The 19,539-nt window shown below is 40.1% G+C and overlaps 1 protein-coding gene across 6 annotated transcripts in view; it reads left to right on the plus strand.

Moving 5' to 3' along the window:
* Nucleotides 1–19,076, plus strand: part of il1rapl1a (interleukin 1 receptor accessory protein-like 1a) — a 286,407-nt gene extending 267,331 nt beyond the window's left edge. For 3 of the 6 annotated variants that reach the window (XM_079357675.1, XM_079357676.1, XM_079357677.1), the window contains 6 exons: nucleotides 3,337–3,469; nucleotides 8,645–8,790; nucleotides 11,684–11,830; nucleotides 13,671–13,841; nucleotides 15,936–15,980; nucleotides 16,812–19,076. In XM_079357675.1, the coding sequence (XP_079213801.1) occupies nucleotides 3,337–3,469; nucleotides 8,645–8,790; nucleotides 11,684–11,830; nucleotides 13,671–13,841; nucleotides 15,936–15,980; nucleotides 16,812–17,533 (1,364 nt within the window). In that variant the 3' untranslated portion in view covers nucleotides 17,534–19,076. The remainder of the gene's footprint in view (nucleotides 1–3,336; nucleotides 3,470–8,644; nucleotides 8,791–11,683; nucleotides 11,831–13,670; nucleotides 13,842–15,935; nucleotides 15,981–16,811) is intronic. The other 3 variants (XM_079357678.1, XM_079357679.1, XM_079357680.1) reach the window with 3 other exon arrangements.
* Nucleotides 19,077–19,539: the final 463 nt, after the last annotated feature.

Raw genomic sequence — 19,539 nt, forward strand, 5'->3', positions numbered from 1 at the left:
GTGGTGATACCTGCCAGAGTTGTTTATTGATTAAACAAGAATAGCAGAGAGAGCTTGTGTAGTATAGCAGACTCACTGTTAACTCGCCTGAATCTTCTAATCACTACGAACTGTTATTTCCTTTGTGGTTAAAGCCAGAAACAGTCCTGACTCATGTGCATGGGTAGCCACAAATTATTAAATGAACTATACAACAAGCAATAAACCAACAAGCCTAGCACTGGGAGCAAAAACGAAGGTAGCTGCTAAATTGTTCCCTCGAATGAACTTACAAGGTTTTCTCTAACCAATGAAGCAAAACTTCTTCGAAGGTTTGTTAGTACAATAAACCACAAAGTCCTATTATTCCTCCAATATGCATAAAAGACATCACAACAAACACGATTATGACTGAACGCCTAATATATTATAATAGGTTGATTAGTATTTAATACATCTGCCCATGTACAGTTGTATTCATAAGAGAAATTAGCTATAAAGAGCAACACTTGTTTTACAGCAGGCTGTAAACATTCTGCTGTAAAGTGGAGAATTATAATATTAGACCTAATGGGGAATGTTTTTTGTTGTTTATTTGTCAGGGACGATGCATGTAGGAATTGTTACATATAATTCAAGCATTGTTTACTTCTATTTGCCATGGCTGATGTGCAGTCCTTGTCCCTAGTTTTAGGTCTTAATAGAAATAAGAAATAACACACGACTCTGTAAAATGGACATAAAAACAGATATTTGCAGTAGACATAAACAAACAGCAACATAGATGCATTAAAGCAAACCGACAGGCAGATTGATGATAATGATTAAGAAGAACAACTGTACTAACTGTTACCTATGCTATACTTGTCATGGTCTGGTTTTGTGTATGTTGTGAGTTTTGTTTTCTGTTTTTATTTATTCCCAGGTGTTGTTTTGCTGTGTTACTCTGTTTCCTTGTGTCCTTCTATGTTGTCTTTAATGTTGTTGCCTGTTTTACTTGTGTGTTAATGTTTCTTAGTTCAGTCTTTAGCGTCTCCTGTTTTATGCTTCAGTGTTCCATGTTTTGTGTGTAGTTTTCAGTGTTTCCTGCCTCTCTGTGTTTCCCTCTTGTCTTGATTACCCTGATTGTCCTCACCTGTCTCATTAGTCTCACCTGCGTCTGAGTACCTATGTCTATTTAGTTTCTGTGTTCCTTCCTTCGTGTTGTCGGTTCTTTGTTTCTTGGTTCCTGTCTGAATCGGATGTCTGCATTTCCCAATGAATTCTTCCCGTGCCTCCCTGTGTTTTGTGGACGTTTTGGATTTAGTTTTGAATAGTACGTTTTTGTTAGTGTAAATAAATCATTTCAGTTTCTGCACTCGGATCCTCCTCCCTGTTTTCTACCCCTGGATCGTAACAATACTTTATAACGCTTGTGATTGACTCACTTAGGGAGCCAGCCTCATGTGGTTACCTAAGGGACTGCACTTGTTTTACATTTTGTCACTGGCTTCATTTATGGCTGAGGTAGCCTCTTGAACGCGGTAAAATCAGTGCAGAAAAAGACAGGTTTAAACCACCATGCCATGAATACTTTAACATTTTCTTCTCCGTGTATAACAGAGAATAAAGCATGCCAGTAGTTGTTTTTCAAGGCAGTAGTTAAGTGCTGGAGTTTGCCTTCTGACTCCCCACACTCAACCATGGGGAGCTGTCCATGGTGCTGTCCCATGCTAAGAAATGTCATGAATACCATGCCACATACCAGTTCAGTTTACCTTCACGCTTGTACTCCGTACTCCTAAACCCCACTGTGAAGGAGCTGAGAAAAAAAAAAAAACAGCATCCTCTTAGCGCCTTTTCCCCCAGTGCTCCACTCATCACATGCCTCAGAGCCAGACACAGCATTGGCTCTCCTGAGAGGAGCGTCCTCCACCATTACTATAAGGAATGCGTCGCATGATGAGCCTCCCTCATGTGTGCATTGTTTACATGTAGCTGTGTGGTTCACTGAGAGGCAGCGGCAGCATGTGATTGCTGCACCCCAGGCTTCTTGAGTACATCACTTCAGAGGAATGCAAAGTGAACGTGCACAGAAGACGCCGAGGATGCTCTACTTTATCTCTTACACATGCATAGTTCATGGACTCTGAAGGCCTTGCATGAGTCGTTTAAAGGGTAATCCGTATGCTAGCTATAATCAGTCCACCAGTGCTTCGGGTAACAACAAGTTCATATTGAGCAACATCTTGCACATTCCTGCAAATAGTGTACAGATGTTTCATGTCTCTTATAATAAACGTTTATATTTGAACGTTTAGTAGGGGTACTGCTGTTTGTTATCTTTCTATTACTTTGTTTTGCAGCAAAACACCAAAACAGATTCTTTGTTTGAGGGAACTTGGCATACACCTGCTCACATATTTTTATTAAATTCATTTTTCAACTCAAGCAATCTTGGACTTTTCTTAACTGGCACAATATTACCACAATCATTTAAGAGACTATTTTCTATCACTGGTACATATTGTCTTTTCTTCCACCTGGCTACCCCTCTGTTGAACCAAAGACATAATCCATCAATTCACAGAAGAAAGAGCTCTCATGTGACAATTACTTCTTCTTTTATCACATATCACCTGTCAGCAAACATGCACTTGTTGACTCCTGACCTTCATTCACACCACGAAGAAGCTAAGAAATAACAATAATGGTATATTATCAGCCCTCCTTCCTTCCTTTCTTTCTCGTGGACACTCAGTCTCCAGGGGCGTTTTGGAAAGCTCTTGAGTGCCCTCATGTGTTCATTTCTGTTTACATGCTTTGGGATCTGTTGTGTGTGTGTGTGTGTGTGTGTGTGTGTGTGTGTGTGTGTGTGTGTGTGTGTGTGTGTGTGTGTGTGTGTGTGTGTGTGTGTGTGTGTGTGTGTGTGTGTGTGTGTGTGTGTGTGTGTGTGTGTGTGTGTGTGTGTGTGTGTGTGTGTGTGTGTGCGTGTGTGTGTGTGTGTGCGTGCATGTGCGTGACTTTTTTCTCCCTTGAATCTGTGTAAAAGTCTGTATTTATGACAGCTGCACATCCTTCTAGGTTCTGAAAGTGTCCGACACATTTTCTCTTGTGCAATCACTTAGACATGAATATCCTTGGGATATGTGCACTTGTGTATACGTGTGTATGCACAAATTATAAAACAAAACTGTGAGTACACATGTCACCACTAAAAGGATGTGAAGTCTTCCTGTTGTTGTCACTCTCTTTGAAGGTGCAGATATGATGATAGGCTGGGGGTATGTTTCAGGAAGTGTACATGAAACGCGTTCCTTTAACAAGCAATGCGACAATCAAGCATGACAGTTTGTCATCTCGTGTCTGTCTTCCCAGGAAGCGCTTTGAACCTGACATGCCGCGCGTTTTTCGGCTACAGCGGTGACGTCAGCCCACTCATCTACTGGATGAAGGGAGAGAAGTTCATCGAGGACTTGGATGAGGAGAGGGTCCAAGAGAGCGAAATCAAGTAAGAGACACACGTGCACTCAAAGTCATTTCCCCACACATGGCAGTGATGAGGAATTAATAGCAGACTTAAAGGAATTCTCTGGAAAATATTAAAGGATGATACGAGAGGTTTTGCATGTTTTAGCCCATTAACTCCAAATTGCATGCACTAAAGGAACCATTTTCCAGAGATTTATTTGCCGCCTTCCTCGCAGCTGCTTGCTTCCATATATTTTCTGAGGTACGAACATCATGCAGAGACTTGTTTTGAATCAATAATCGTGCATTTTCTCACCTACTTTTGTTTAGATTACATTACTGTCATTTGGAATATTCACGCAAATAGGTGAAAACAGGATAACTCATTATATGCTACATTGTGCACATTAAAAATAGATCGAGGCGAAATTAAATTTCAACCACAGGGTGATAATGTTTAATAACTACATTTAAAATGCTTTTATCCTATAGCTCAAAACAATGTGTACAACTCATTAACACAGCATTATTTAGAGGATTTGCAGTCATAACCTAGAATACAGAGGAGCTGCATTTTTGCTCCTACATGACTTTAATACAGTATCACAGTGCTCTAAAATTCTGGAGCCAGTGTATTGTGTTGTGTTGTGCTATACTGCGCTGCAGATTCATATTGATTATTTGTCCCATGCCTCATTGCAGTTACCAGCTATGCTGTCGAAAAAGTCAAGACACAAAAAAGCAGCGAACAAAAAGTTTGTTGATCTGAAGCTGAGTGGAGTCAGGGATGCCGGGGCGTCACAGAGTGCTCCAGCAAACAAACAGAGTGCTCAAACCAGACCTTGGATGTAGATGCCTTATTAGTTCTCAACTGTGCGTCATACTGTGTGCATGCTGTGACGCAAGCAGGGCTCTGCAAAAATACATCTCCATATTGACATGATCTGAGATGAATGTGGTTGTTATGTAATGGACACTGGTGTGTTGCGGCTTTCATTAATAGTGTGCAATAATCTGCTATGGCAGATGGGCCTTATTGTCTTCACGTACACTTGATTCAAAGCTACTGGAAAATATGCTAAAAGGTGTTGCTACATTTGTAAAATTAAAACGTGAGTAGTTTAATTAGGAGGAAATTTATGCGACTAAAACAGATTTGTCTCCTTCTCTTGCCAGTTTAGCTGAAAGTAGTGCACAGATTAGAGAAAAATGCTTGGAACAAGGATCTCAGATTCAAGTTTTCATGTCAATGTAATGGTGTTTTGGACAGTGTTAGAAAGTAGGACTCTGTCTCTATTCAGACAGTAACATGAGAATTAATTTGGGCTTTTTTCAGTCCAAGGAGAAGGGGGGTTTTTTTCTCGTCATTATCCAGTTTTGGCTTATCTGCAGAATAAGATGCACATTTGCTGAACCGCTTAATCATTTTACGACTTGCTTCCTGTCCCCCACATGTGTCTTTTCTTCAACCTGCACAAAGTTTGACAGCACTAAATAAGGACAAGCAGTTTCTGCAATTTGCAGCTCTCTCTTACTATTTCAGTGAAAACGTAGTAACATTTACCCAACCAGCCTTACTCTCAGGCCTCTAAGACATTCAGAGCGAGCCCATTTCCATGTCTCTCGCTGCTCTTGGTGTAACACATTTAAACAAGTCCATTCCCTGGTCCGTGTGCATGTTTCCCATTAGGGCTGTTTGGAGAGGCTGCAGCTCTAGGGAGACAGTCCTGTCAGATGGTTAACAACCGCCATTTTTCACACCGCCGCCGCTGTCGCTATCTCCCTCGCTGCACCCACCTATGGCAGCATGCAGATGGGCCACGGGAGCTGAGGAGGATGGGGAGGTGAAAGAAAGTGGTAGCAGACAGGGAGAAAGTAGAAAGAATAAGAAATATGGTACAAGTCACCAAAACGGAAAATAAAGAAGACACATTTGTGATAGCAAGTTTGCTAGTGCGCTGATAGAAACATAGCAAATCTCATTTTATGCACCAACCGTGCTGTCCCGTCTTTCTTTTCTTTGTCTCTTTCTCTCCCTCTTTTACTCCCTGACACCAGGATTCCCCCTCTCACCGGCTGAGGGGTTATCATTTCAATAATTCATACCGATAATTCATGCAGCAGATCAATAATGTATTTGATCTTGCTGATGCTGCTGCCATAAGCTTTTTCTCATCCCTCCATCACTGCCTTGATTTTCCTTCTTTAATATCAGATGTATAGGTCGAGCAACGATGGGAAGCAATAGAGAAACAAGAAAGACATGAACAAATTTGTGCTCACCCCTGCAGGCAAACTCTTTTTTCTCATGTTTCTATGGGTTACCGCTTTTCTTTAGGCAGGCGCCTATAACTGTTAGCTTTATCTAAGACACAAGCTCTTGCATCTTAAGCTTAGAGTTTCTGCAGGCCTTTATTTACCCTAAAGTGGGCCTATTGATTCGAAGGAGTTCATTTCTAAGGCAACCAGAGCCCATGAATTCTCATTTGCACCATTGGGACAGGGGCTATTGTTTGTTATCATAGCATGGATGACTGAACATTAGCGTAGCACGCAGATATTAATAAATTAGCAAAATAAATCTGGCTCTGCTTAAAAATAAAAAAGGTGATCGATTTGCAGTTGATCCACTTGTTGGTGTTTTGCAGTTAAATTAGTAAATGAATGAAAATGTCTCAAATAGATTTTTTTGAAAGTTAGCTAAAGACTCAGAGATTTTTAGGATTTTTCTCAGAGGTTAGAAAGTTTCATTGAAATGACATTAATTTCAATATGGGGAACACGTTGTGTTAGACACATTTATTAGCAATGCAGTACAGTAATAAATCCTATATAATGGACTACACATTGCCATCTTATTTCATGGTATAAAATTGAAGCCAAAATATCACGGGCACTGGCATGTTGTGCTGAAAATGTCATGGAGCCAAGACATGCACGGAAGGAATCCTGATGGTGGAGCCGCAGTATTGATGTCATGCCCTTTCCGTTAGAAGCGCAAATTTAACTTACCAATAAAACAGCAAAGATCCCTCAGGTTGGTACCAGATCAAAACAGATTCTTGCACCTGTTTAAAGTAAACATCCTTACCGAAGAGTGAGTGACTCTTGTATTAGTTTTCATTACATTTTCTTCTTCTGTTTCTTCTCACCTCTGCTTATCTGCTAAAGAATGCTGCAGGAGCAGACAGAGCTGTCGATACTCTAACACAACTAAAGCTCTCAGAAGAATTTGGAGCTAGGACATACACAGAAGGGATCTGGCTGGTAAAGCCGCAGAATTAGCACCCCTTTTCCACTATAACCAAAACACATTCAACTGACTGATAAAATGGCAAAGATTCCTCAGGTTGTTAACAGTCTACAGCAGAAGAAATTTCTTGTGTTAGAATTAGACACTGGTTGAGTAGCATTCAGTGACGATGTTCCTCCTCTTTTCTATTAATCCTATAAAGAATGCTGTCAAAGCTACGTGACAGCTTTCTACGTTTCAATTCTTTGACATAAAGCAGCATCATAATAACTATCACAACTGAAATCAGGTCTGAGAAAAAATGTGACTAAAGTTTGACCCGTGTCCCGTACATTAACATGTATGCAGTACAGGTTTATGACCTGTACTGCATATATGTTTACTTGTTGTATTTAATTTGTATACTTAGAGAGCACAGTCCACTAAGTTAAATTCATTGAAACTTGAATGACTCTTCAGTCATTTAATTAAAATACATTATTAAAACAATTGTTGATGTTGAAAACTGATCACTTAAATGCTAATAAGGAAGATAAGGTTAGCGCCTGCAGCTAAAGCTTGAGGACACTTCCTACTCATTTGGCTAACTCAATATAGGCAAGCTGGTTCATGCTAGGAGAAGAGAGGAGTTGTCAGATTTTTTAAAGATTTATGTACAATGATATAAACTGAAGAAAGAAATTGTGAATTAGCAGTGAACCTGTTGCATTAGGCTTAGCTATACATTGTCTTGTACTGTTTTAATTCTCTTTGAAAGCTAGCTCTTTGTGTCTCATTAACTGCCACTCAGTTCTCATTTGTATCTATGTGCTTCACCTGGACCTTGATATCCCCTCTTCTAACTTTGGGTCCTCATCATCTCCATTTCAAGCTCACGTTGTGCAGGGTTGGGCATTATTCATCAGGTTGCATGGCGGCTAGCTGTGATGGCTCATACGGTGTGATAATGTGAAACTGGAAGCTTCAAAGTACCCACCACTCCCTGGAGAGACATGAATTATTCCCGTGCCTGCTCCTCCCAGAGATCCCAGCCCCCCTTACCCATATTGCACAACAAACTCAGCTGAAACTACAAACATCATCAGCGTTCCCTGAGCCTCTCCAAGCAAAAGCCCATGATACACTTTCAATTACAGATGCCAAATCTCCCCAACGAGCTGTCCTTATGCGCAGTTTACCGGCTTGAAGGCACGAGAGTAAGGAGTGATGCTTGAGAGTCATTATTCTTCTACTCACTCACATGCACACTCTCAATCTCATTCCTCATCCCACTCCTTCACTATTAACACATACTATACAGTAGAATACACTGAGTAGATGATGCTCACACATGCGCGCACAAACAGAGGGGATTTCTTTCTCATTTGCACTTTGTTTCCTCCAAAGTGTCATTTGTGCTGAGGGTGCTGTAAAAGTGGGCTAAGTAGTGCATTGAAGGTATGAGGGAGCATTATCTCCCTGTTCTCTCCTCCATCAGCCTCAACCAGCCCAGCGGGGGGGACACTCATTTACTTTATGGAATATTACTTTCTCTCCTTCTCGCCGTTACCATGGCAGCCGCTATAAAAAGATTCTCTTCTGATCGTTGTTATTTGATTCCCCCCCCCCCTCCCCGCACACTGCGAGGAAGAGCCCTTATTGATTTTCATTTCTCATATGTTTTGAGTGCTGAGGAAGAAATTAACATACCGTGAATTGCTTACAGTAACACACAATAGAGGCTTCGCCGAGGTACAGTTGCTCAGAAACCATTGCTCAAGGGCATTTTATGGTGTAACCTTGTGAAATGCAACACAATACTTTCTATAAGTGCTGCACTATGGACTCTTCAAACCTCGCTCTATACATGCTTCTTGCAATGATGTGTTCTTGCACTGCTTGTACATTAACACAGTTCATGTAAAAACCTTTCCTGTTTACATAAGAAGTACTGTATGGTAAGTTTTTGTTTGTTGCTTGTAGGGTTGTCAAGGAGCACCTTGGCGAACAAGAAGTGGCCATATCCTTAACAATTGATTCTCTGGAGGAGGAGGACCTGGGAAATTATTCCTGCTATGTCGAAAATGGAAATGGCCGTCGCCAAGCTACCATCCAGCTCCTCAGGCGCGGTAAGAGCTCTTTGACATAACCTCTTCACATCCACTTTTCTGCTTTTTATTACCTTATGATTGGCCTTTGCCTTAGCAGGAACAATCTTGAGTCCTCACTGGTTGACAGAATCCTATGTACCAGCCTTTCCCAACTCTTCATTAAAGCTATATGATGAATGAAATATTTAAAGCCCTGCAACACTATTTGATCAAATGGAAATATTCGAGATGTCTTCCATGCGCATCATTTTGTAGATATTTCCCCAAACTTCTGCTTGATACATTTATATCTTTGGAAACTATGATCCCCAAAAGAATTTAAAAAGTTTCTTTGTGAATAAAGTTTGGCTGCAATGAGTTAGCTGCCTCGCGTAGTCTGACTGAGCTACAACTCCTCTAATCAATATTAGTAACTAAGCTCATGATAAAGATAAACATTTGACTTGTTTGTGTCCAAGTGGACAAACAAGTTACAGCTTGCAGGTGTATAAAGTAAAAAGGCACCTATTTCTGAATGATCATTAAAGTCATTGGAATATTCTTTAACCAGACTCTTCATACCTACAATGAAACCTTTCATGGATTTCTTTTCTTTTCTGGTCCATTTTTTTCCTGTCTCTCTCTTCTCTGTGTGAAAAAGCTTTGCTCAAGCTTCATTTAGTTGTGTCTCTTCTTTGTACATGTGCTGCAGCAGCTGTGTTACTGTTTTGGCTCTCTAGCATGACTTGTCTGAAGCTCTTTTCATGCACTGGTTGTCACCCCGCAAAGAGAGGTAATTTGATGGCTGTTTAAACAGCAAATTGGTCCTCAGCTTTTTCCCAACAGGCCAATAAATTCTGCATACAATTACATTTTAAGACTTTATCTGTCTGTCTCCCGGTTTAATCTCTGTCTCTGTGTTTTGTAGATGGCCCAGTTCCTGTTGAGCTGTTTTGTAGACTAAGAACAGCTTCATTTTAACCGTTTCTGTCAGATCGGAGAGGGATGCTAATGATATTTTCAAGTCATGCTCTCTCTCTCTCTCTCTCTCTCTCTCTCTCTCTCGCTCTCTCTCTCTCTCTCTCTCTCTCTCTCTCTCTCTCTCTCTCTCTCTCTCTCTCTCTCTCTCTCTCTCTCTCTCTCTCTCTCTCTCTCTCATATTATTCTGATGTTTATTTCATGTTTTCCTTCCCAGAATGCATCACTCATAAGCCCTGCAGCAGGTCTTTGAATGCTTCTGAAGGCTGCTTTTTCCTTCATCTCAAAGCATGAGGGTGATTGTTGGTAATTAGTTAAAAACATAAAAGAGACTGGAAATATATCAAATATAACAGGGCAAAAAAAGCAATTCTATATTCCTAAACACATTCATATAACTAACCTGTCTTAAAAAGTTGAAGGGCAATATTTTTTTAAACCCCATTATGGTAAAGAGTACCGGTATGTTAGATGAGAACTAATATGATGCTGACATTAATTGTAAAAACTGCAGTTCCTTGAATTACCTCTGGAGACTTGCAGGGAAAGTGAATCAATCCCCATAGAACCAGATGCTTCAAGTCTGGGATAACATCATTTGGTGTTTGGTGTTCTCATCGCAGCAGCAGTACGTTCTCTGGCCTCAGCCCCTTAATACATGTCACTGCCCACTCTCTCCTCCAAACTTTTCATGTTTGTCTTCAGCTCTCCTATCTAATAAAGACCATATACTATGAAACTGCTGTTTCAGTCACATTAGGTAAATACCACAATAGCTTAATTTGACTTGTGTGACTGTATCTACAGTATTTCTAGCAATTTATATTCTGTTCTTTTGTGAAATTCCTTGTGCTGCATGTGTATGTATGAAAGGTGCTTCGTTCCCTTTGCACAGTAGGATAGCTGTTTTTCCTTTGCTTTTATTGCTAAGCTACAAATCTGCCAATATAGTAATGTCATATTTATTATATTGACATGAGATTTATATTAAGTGTTTATTTAACTAATAATTAAACCTATGTGGGATTAGATAAAAATCAATTTATCAACTTTTTTTTTTTTTTTGATAAGAGTGAGCCATGAAATTAAAAATCTTTCTGCCTGCAGGGGAAAACAATAATATTAAATGATCACTGAAGCAACTTGGTGTTTTTTCCTTTAAATAAAAAAGACTTTGTATCTGCTCACTAATGTTGCTATGACACATTAAGGAGTGTACTATAGTACTGTACGTAATATCCATTAATAAAGAGGGTGCTTTGTGGTTGCCATGGCGACCCTCTAGTGTTCCTTCTCTCTGTGACAGGAATACAAGATATCCGAACCGACCAGGTAAATGCTGCTTTTATACACAACATAACTCATCCCCTCCCCGAGGTAGATCTCTGGGGAGATGGAGAGGAGATAATATAGAAGACAAATGAAGGGAGAGCAAAGACGAGGGGGAGGAGACGTGAAAGAGCGAAGAAGAGGTATGATGGAGGGAGGAGTGAGTGATATGAGTTAACTAAAGCCTCTTGGTTCCCCTCCATCCATGTCCAGGATGGCCACAAGTCCCACCATGGACAGCAAACACAGCTCACAGCTGTGTGATTGCTATGCTGCTCCGAAGAAATGAACCCAATTTCTTATAATTTCCTTTTTCCCAATGTCTCCCTGCAATCCACCCTCTCATATTTCCTAAAGTCATTAAGGGCTTCATGTCTCCTCCTGTCTGAAGATTGATTCTCTGAGCTAGTGAAGCCTTCCTGCAAATGTAAATGTGGCTGTAAATGTGTGAGTTTAACAGGTAAATGATGAAGAAATAAGACACCTTATAGGTCCAACCTGGGGAAGAAAAGGCCAGTTTTTGTCGATCCATATTTTCTTACTGTGAATGATTTTTACTTTTTTGAAGTCGTCTGAGCAAGTTTTGATATTCTCTGTTGTGTGTTTGCATGTGTGTCGTCCTCAGCAGAGCTCATGTACACGGTGGAGTTGGCAGGAGGGCTTGGAGCAATCCTGCTGCTACTCATATTCCTCATCTCCCTCTACAAATGCTACAAGATTGAACTGATGCTGTTCTATAGGAGGCACTTTGGCAGTGAGGACGTTGATGGAGGTAAAAAGAAAAAAAAAGAAGAACAAAACCATCGCTCTGTTGTTTCTGCCTGAAATCATTTGAACATTTTCCGTTCCCACTTTTTACCAGACATATCTTTCTTAAATTTGAGGTGCAAGCATGCAAGCATAAGGTTTAATGTGTGTGTGTGTACCTGATGTTTCGTCAGAACCTTTATCCATAACAGACACTTTGGTAGATTCGAATGTCTTCTCCTGTCCGGTCTCAGTGACCGCAGTGGGCCTATTTCTCCTCTTTCTCTCTCTCTCTCTCTCTCTCTCTCTCTTTTTCGTTTTGAAGTGCACGTGATTGCGTGTGTGTGTGTGTGCATACATTGCTGCATAGGGGAGAGAGGAGGTAGATTTTCAATTTGTTGCCCATTTAAAAAGACATCAGTCTCAATATGTCATGGAATGACGCCCACCCTCTGCTGTCAAAGGCCTGATAGCGGAAAATGGGGAACGGGAAGGCTCCAAGCACCTTCCCAGTGCGACAAATAGGGGAATAAACAGCCTGAAATTGGGGAGCAACTTTTTGTTTTCTCTCTAGAACATAGTTAACTTTTGCTTCAGAGAAGGGTTCCTATTTTTGTGTCCCAGTATCTTCCCTTGTAGCTTTGTAATTTGTCGCTCTGTGCTTTCTTTTCAACAATTCTGCAAAGACTGAACTCATTTTTTGGTGGATTGTTTCTACAGTCACATGAATTATCTATTACACACGGTTTTGTTGATCCAAAACTTCCACATGATTAAGTCATACCGTCTGGGACAGCAGAAACAAGCTGTTTTTTGATTTTCCAAGTTTGCTAGGTGGTTAATTTGCAAGGTTTGTAGCTAATTTGAATGTTTCGTTTGATGTTGGGATCCTATCAAGCACAGCTGTGGCCTCTCCAGTGAGATTCAAAGCTCTGTGTGCTCCTTGGAGAAGATATGAAACAGATTCTGTTCCCCTTTTTGGCTGGCCCACACTCCAGTTTCGACAGTGCATAATGACTAAGAATCACTGAACGTGTCACCAGTGCTGCTATTGCCTGTTGTCTATTTTCTGCCTTATCTGTTCTTCCCATTGTCTTCAGGGAAATCATTATAAAGTAGGAAAGGGAGTAGTGCTTGAATCTTGGTTTGAGTATTTTTGTATCTACCCCAGTTTATTTCTCAAATCAACTTTTGTGGGTTATAAGGTATTGTCCAAATATTAATATCTCTGTCCTTTTTTCTTAGTTGTGCATATATTCTGTTTCACACAGTTATTGTAATCCCCGGCCCCCCCATGGATTAATAAAGTATTTCTGATTCTGAGATATGTCTGCAATTGGTGTGTAGCTGTTTTTATCAAGGCTACTTTGTTCCTTGTTAAGATGCTAAAGAAATGTTTAAAGATGTATCATTTCTATTTCCTCTTGAATATGCCCCAACTCACAAGCCAAATAAAGTCAAACAAACTTTTACGAGACCTTGACTGCCACGAACATGTAACCTTGACCTCGACACAAACCCAAAAGCTAGTGAACTGGAAAGTTGACTGTTAGTCACCCAACGACTGTAGGCGACTTCACTCTTGATTTTGTGGAAAAACAATCTGAATGTTAAATATGCATTTTCAGCCGAAAGCCATAAGAAGGGAAAAGAGTTTAAGCAGCTGAATTGGACATTTTGTAGAATGACTTGTTTTTTTCTCTTAAAACTTTGTCAATGAATTGATTTGTTTTTGATACTTCTATCAAAAACAAAAATGTACAAGTTTTCAACTGTGAAATTGGACTCAAGAATATTGTGCATTTGAGTCTCAAGTAAAAAAAAAAATCATGAACCATTCTTTGTGTTTTTTCTTCTTTTTTCAGAAAACAAAGACTATGATGCATACCTGTCCTACACCAAAGTGGACCCTGACCAGTGGAGTCAGGAAACCAGAGAGGAGGAGCGCTTTGCACTAGAAATCCTCCCTGACGTCCTTGAAAAACATTACGGCTACAAACTTTTTATCCCAGATCGGGACCTCATTCCAACAGGAAGTAAGAACTACCACTGTCTATATACATGCTTGCTCACAAGTTCCTGTATCGTTTGGTATTTAGTGGTGCTCATGTACTGTAGTTGCTGTAGTGTTTGGCCCATTTGTTCCATGTTTTCATTCTCATTCAAGAACCACGCCACAACAATAAGGGTTTAAAAGGTTTAAATAAAACAAAGACAATAAACAGTAAATTGGTTGATGTAGATCCATGATCCATCTTACCACTTAAACTGCCCATGCTTTTTCCTGGCCCCAAAACAGTCAACAAATTCAGCTTGGACTTAGCATGAGCTTGTCAGGGCTGACTAATGACCAGTGACTTGCATCCTTTGATCAATGATAACCAATTTTAGGCTTTCCCAGTACAGGAGCAAAGGTTGCAAAAGTGATCAGAACATCAGAAAAGTCAAACATGTTATTAAACCAAAACTTAGGTACCATTTGGCATTTTTCCTTTTTCTGAAAGATAAGACAAGGTGAAGAGTGGTTGCCTTGGTGAACTGCTGCAGTCAGTGAGTGGCTCATAGCAACTAAGTTAGAGTGGGAATTGGTGGTGGAAGAACTAATAACTAATTAATTTAAAGAAAAAGATCATGGTAGACGTATAGCTCAGGATGATAGAGCACAATTTAAGAGTTGATTTCCACTGAGGAAAGCAGTAGCTTTGATATGCCTGGAAACAATTCAAGCTGGTTAAATAGGATTAGACAGATCATAGTACAAGGCTTTTCTTGAGAGACTTTCAAATGGAGTCAAAGCCATATTTATTACATAAGTTGGAATAGGTTGTGTTATATGTCTGATTTGGTGGCAAAGACCCTTAACTTCTGGAACCACGATGACAGAAATACTTTCATGGCTCCAGAGAATATGAGCTTTGCCAGACTGTCTCATTGGGCCAAGTAGAATCCAACCATCTCCTTCCATAGTAGACCAGTGATGGGATGGTGGATTTTTTTTATCAATGGCTAGGACATTGATCAATGTACCTTTGTACCTTTGTAAATGTACCTTTGTTAGTCAGTGAGCAGTTGTTGATTGGGCTTTCCACAAGTATCAAGACTTCAAGGGAATCACTTTACCCATCATAAATCCAACAGATTGAGCTGCTGTTCAGGATACATTGTGATGTGATTCTTTGGTGTTAATCCAAGGTTCAAAACTATTTTTGACCGGAGAAATTAAGCAATTAAGTGTGACACATGGTTTGTCATCAATAAAAAACAAGGGTAACAGGATGGGATAACCAGCTAAATGTTGGCTTTACAGGTAATTGGAATTGTGGCGTGGTCCTGCTCCCAAAGAGAGCCAATTGACTTCATTGGTTTTAAGTGTTTGTTGTATATAGTTTGTTCACTGTCAATGTCTTGTGTTTCAATGTTTTGTGCTGTTTTGGTAACCCAAGTAAATTCAGTCTTACATTAGGAGGAGGATTATTTCAAATCTCCAAATAAGAGAAGAAAGACGAGGCAATACTTAGTCCTTTCCCTTTCAACAAGAAACTTTTGGTAAAAGCAAAAGACACTAAAAGCAAGTGTTTCACCCTTGTTTGTTTTATGTACTACAAATATTGGACTAAAGTATACAGTGTGTACCAGGAGCTGATATATTGATCAAATGTATCATCCCGCCTGGTTTTTTCATCCATGCATTATTGAATCCATGAAAATTCTGTCAGAACATATTCTCATGCGTGCTCACTCTGCTTAGTAGTCCGTCTGTGCCAGCGGTACACAGCGTGCTCTAGTTAGCTGTGTTTGTACTGTAGGCTTGATGTGGAACAGATAAAACGCAAACACATCCTCGTTGGTCCAGTCAGAATTAAACATCAGTGGAAATATGGGAAGGCTCTGAGCCCAGCTGACGGAGCTGACTCTTTCCTTTAATCAAAAGAAAATTGCCACCAGCGTCCATGCCAACAAAAATCATTGTAGATGAATGTCCAATCAGGGAAACATGCTATGTGATTAATCATATGTGAAATAAAAAGACCAATGAGGGAAGATGAGGCCACTGTTACCACTGTGTTGAGCATGTTTCTGTCTGTACTGTGTTCTGCCTGTGACCTGAATGTTAAAATGTTTATGTTTAGGTCTCACCAATGAGCATTACCAGGATGACACACGACTCTTTGGAGGTACACGCTCATCAGTCTTTTCCTCTTGTATCAGCTGCTGTCATTTCCGTGCTCCTAGGAAGTGTAAAAGAGACGCTTAGAGTGGCGTTCACTGTGTGAGGTGAAACATCCGGTCTTGTACAACAGACAGCGTCTCCGCTTAATTCCATAGATCGTGCAGCTTTATCAATCATGTTGTGCCAACCAGAGCTATTTAGTGCAGCACTCAGCTTTGTCTGCAGGTCTGCCCTCCAGTGCATAGATTTCAACATTTAGAATGGACAGCATGGAGAGACACAGAAAGGCATTTGAAACGCCCAAAATAACATATTGAAGTTAATTATTTTCCTTTTTGTTGTTCTTTGTTGTTTATTATGTTACCCCATAATATCATTGCTGTGCTAAAATGAATGCAAATTTAAAAGTTAGTCTTTTGATTAAACTTGAAAACTACTTTAAAAAAAAATTAAAAAATACGTAATAGATAGTTTAGCTATGGTACTAAATACAGGTATAGTTTAAAGAATCAATCACAGAATGATGATTTACACACTTTTTCCAATGTATTTCTTTATACACTTAAAACTACAGACTAATATGAGTGTTTGGGTTCACAAACTGGAGGTGGACAGCAAAAAGCAGCTTGTCATTGTCTTGTGTTTTGTGTCTGTTGTATGTTATCCATCCTTGTTAAGTGTTTAACTTGTCATATTACACTTAAAACAACCTGATTTTATGTTTCTCAACTATAATATCTTATATATACCACTACTATAAATATATTCTGTTTCTTAACTGTTATGCCACCCCTATGTCTTTCGCTTTTTAATTGTGATCTCTTCCTCCCTGCAGCCTACATAGAGGATGTGGCTCGCTGTGTGGACCAGAGCAAACGCCTCATTATAGTTATGACTCCCAACTATGTGGTGCGGCGAGGCTGGAGCATCTTTGAGCTGGAGACTCGGCTGCGCAACATGCTGGTAACTGGTGAGATCAAAGTCATCCTGATCGAGTGTGCCGAGTTGCGCGGCATCATGAACTACCAGGAGGTGGAGGCCCTCAAGCATACCATTAAAACACTCACCGTTATCAAGTGGCGCGGCCCCAAGAGCAACAAGCTCAGCTCCAAGTTCTGGAAGCAGCTGCAGTACGAGATGCCGTTCAGACGCACAGAGCCCATGCTCACCCACGAGCCGGCGCTGGATGTCAGCGAGCAGGGCCCCTTTGGAGAGCTGCAGACCGTCTCCGCTATTTCCATGGCGGCAGCCACCTCAACCGCCATGGCAACCGCCCACCCGGAACTGCGCTCCAACTTCCACAACACCTACCACACCACCATGAGGCAGAAACACTACTACCGCAGCTACGAGTATGACTTACCCCCTGGAGGGACCCTGCCACCTCTGTCCTCTCTGGGCAACCAGCACACCTACTGCAACATCCCGCTCACACTGCTGAACGGCCAGAGGCCACCCGGGAAGAGCCGAGAGCACAGCCTGGAGGAGGCGCACGCTAACAACGCCATGCTCCCTCTGCTGCCCAGAGAAACCAGCATCTCCAGCGTCATCTGGTAGTGATGGACAGACTCGGCACCAGAGCAGGAAGACAAGCCAAGCTCAGACACAGCAAGGCTCAGTCTGGTAGCTCTTGGGAACAAAGATTGCGGTCGAGATTACGGAGAAAAGTGTTCCGGATGAAGTTGGTTCCAACCGTCGTTAAGTGGCATCAAGTGGAGAAGGTTCAGCAGGTTTTTGAACAAGACTCCCCTTGTTCTTTCAAGTGGAAACAATCTGTTACTTTGGATGTTTTTTTTATGGAACTACAGGAGATAAATGTAAACACTGTTTCATCAACGAGTGAGAGATGGACTCACAATAACTCCTACCATACACTATGGCAATTGTGCACACACCTGCATACATACACTAATGTGCATACATACAAACAAAAGGAAAACAGGGTCTTGTACATATATTTCAATTTATTTGTAGCATCAGTGTTTTCCTGTTTTTGTTCCTTTTTTTTTTTTTTTTTTTTTTTTTTTTTTTAATTCAGTCATGTTTGTTGCCTTCACTTCTGTAGGATTTTGTTTTAACTTGTTATGAAGAGTTGTATATTTCTATTGTTTTTTTTTCTTTTTAGTTTGTTTTTTACTCCTATTCCGATGAGCTTGTTTGGAAAGCCAGTATGTCACGTACCTGCGCTGTTGATGTATTCTGTTTGTTTGTTTTTAATCTTTGTGTAGTTTAAGAGAACATTTTTTAACACTTTTTGGAACCGCCTGGACATTTCAGGAGCTTCAAGGAGCTGAAACTTCTTTTTGTTTGCCTGTAAAAGGTGTATCTAGTTTAAAAGGAAACTCTCTTTTGAAAAAAAATCATCGAATATGCAAAAAGAAGGAGGAGCTGGCAAAAAAAAAACACACCGTCTTGTGGGACTGAGAAGGAGGAGCGGTTGGGGGGCCATGCTAGTCCTCTCCAATCATATAGACCGACAGACTGGCAGATCTCTCTCTAAAGCTTCATATTTTCTATTGAAACAAACAGCCTTGCTGTTTTAGAGTGATAGTGAAATGCCTCACCTTAAAAAGAAATCTGTAGATTATTTTAAAAAGAATTCTATTTTTATAACAGAAACGAGTTTGCTTGAGAAGTCATACTTATTTGCATTTCATCCACCATAGAACGGGGATTTGTGTATAAGTGTTATGCTGGTTTTGTACACTTGAAAAATGTGGTTCTTGGTTTGTTAAGAGATTAGGGTGGCTTTTGAATCCCACATGGAAAAATATGTCCTCTACTGTTCAAGACTCAAAAGTAAAGCATTTTCAATGTTTTGGTTTTTTAAAACATAATATTATTCCCATCCTTCGGTTCATATGGATAGTTCATGTTTAAGGAAAGAAAAGAAAACATTTGTGTTTTGAAAGACTTTTTAAATATATTTGAAGGTGTGATTTTTGAGTATGCATAGCAAATAGATATGTATTCTATATATAATATAGATATTTATATAAATATATAAACACAATTTTCACTTGGAAAGAAATGTCTATCTTTATAGAAACACAATCATTATCAGTTGCCCTTACTTTCTCACTGCACATTAAAAACATTGATTTCCTTTTTGATGTTTTTATTTCCCTTTGTATCTGTTGTGTGTTTATCTGTGGGCAGTTTACACACAACACCTGCATCATGTGCTGATCACTCTGATATAAAACGCTACAATCGTATTTAAATTAGCAGGAAACACTGTTTCCTCTTTGTGAGATCAGTGGTTAGAAGCATTGATTCCGTAAAGATTTTAAAGACGTAGATGTTCATATACAGCTGAAATACCTTTGAACACTACAGACATTGTGCCTTACTCTGATGAATCTTAAACTGGACACCACAAAATTGCAGAATCAACAGACAGCTTATCATCCTCCTTTGGTCTTTATGTACCCAGGATATCTGATGAATCCGCTCATGTTTTGGCCCCCCTTCTGTTTGAACAGATATCTTCATTCGACCTGATTCAGGACAGACCAATCACCCCTTTTGATCTAAGTATGGGGTGTGTTTTGTAACAAGAA

The sequence above is a fragment of the Symphodus melops genome (genome assembly GCF_947650265.1).
Source record: "Symphodus melops genome assembly, chromosome: 12".
Taxonomy (NCBI): Eukaryota; Metazoa; Chordata; class Actinopteri; order Labriformes; family Labridae; genus Symphodus; species Symphodus melops.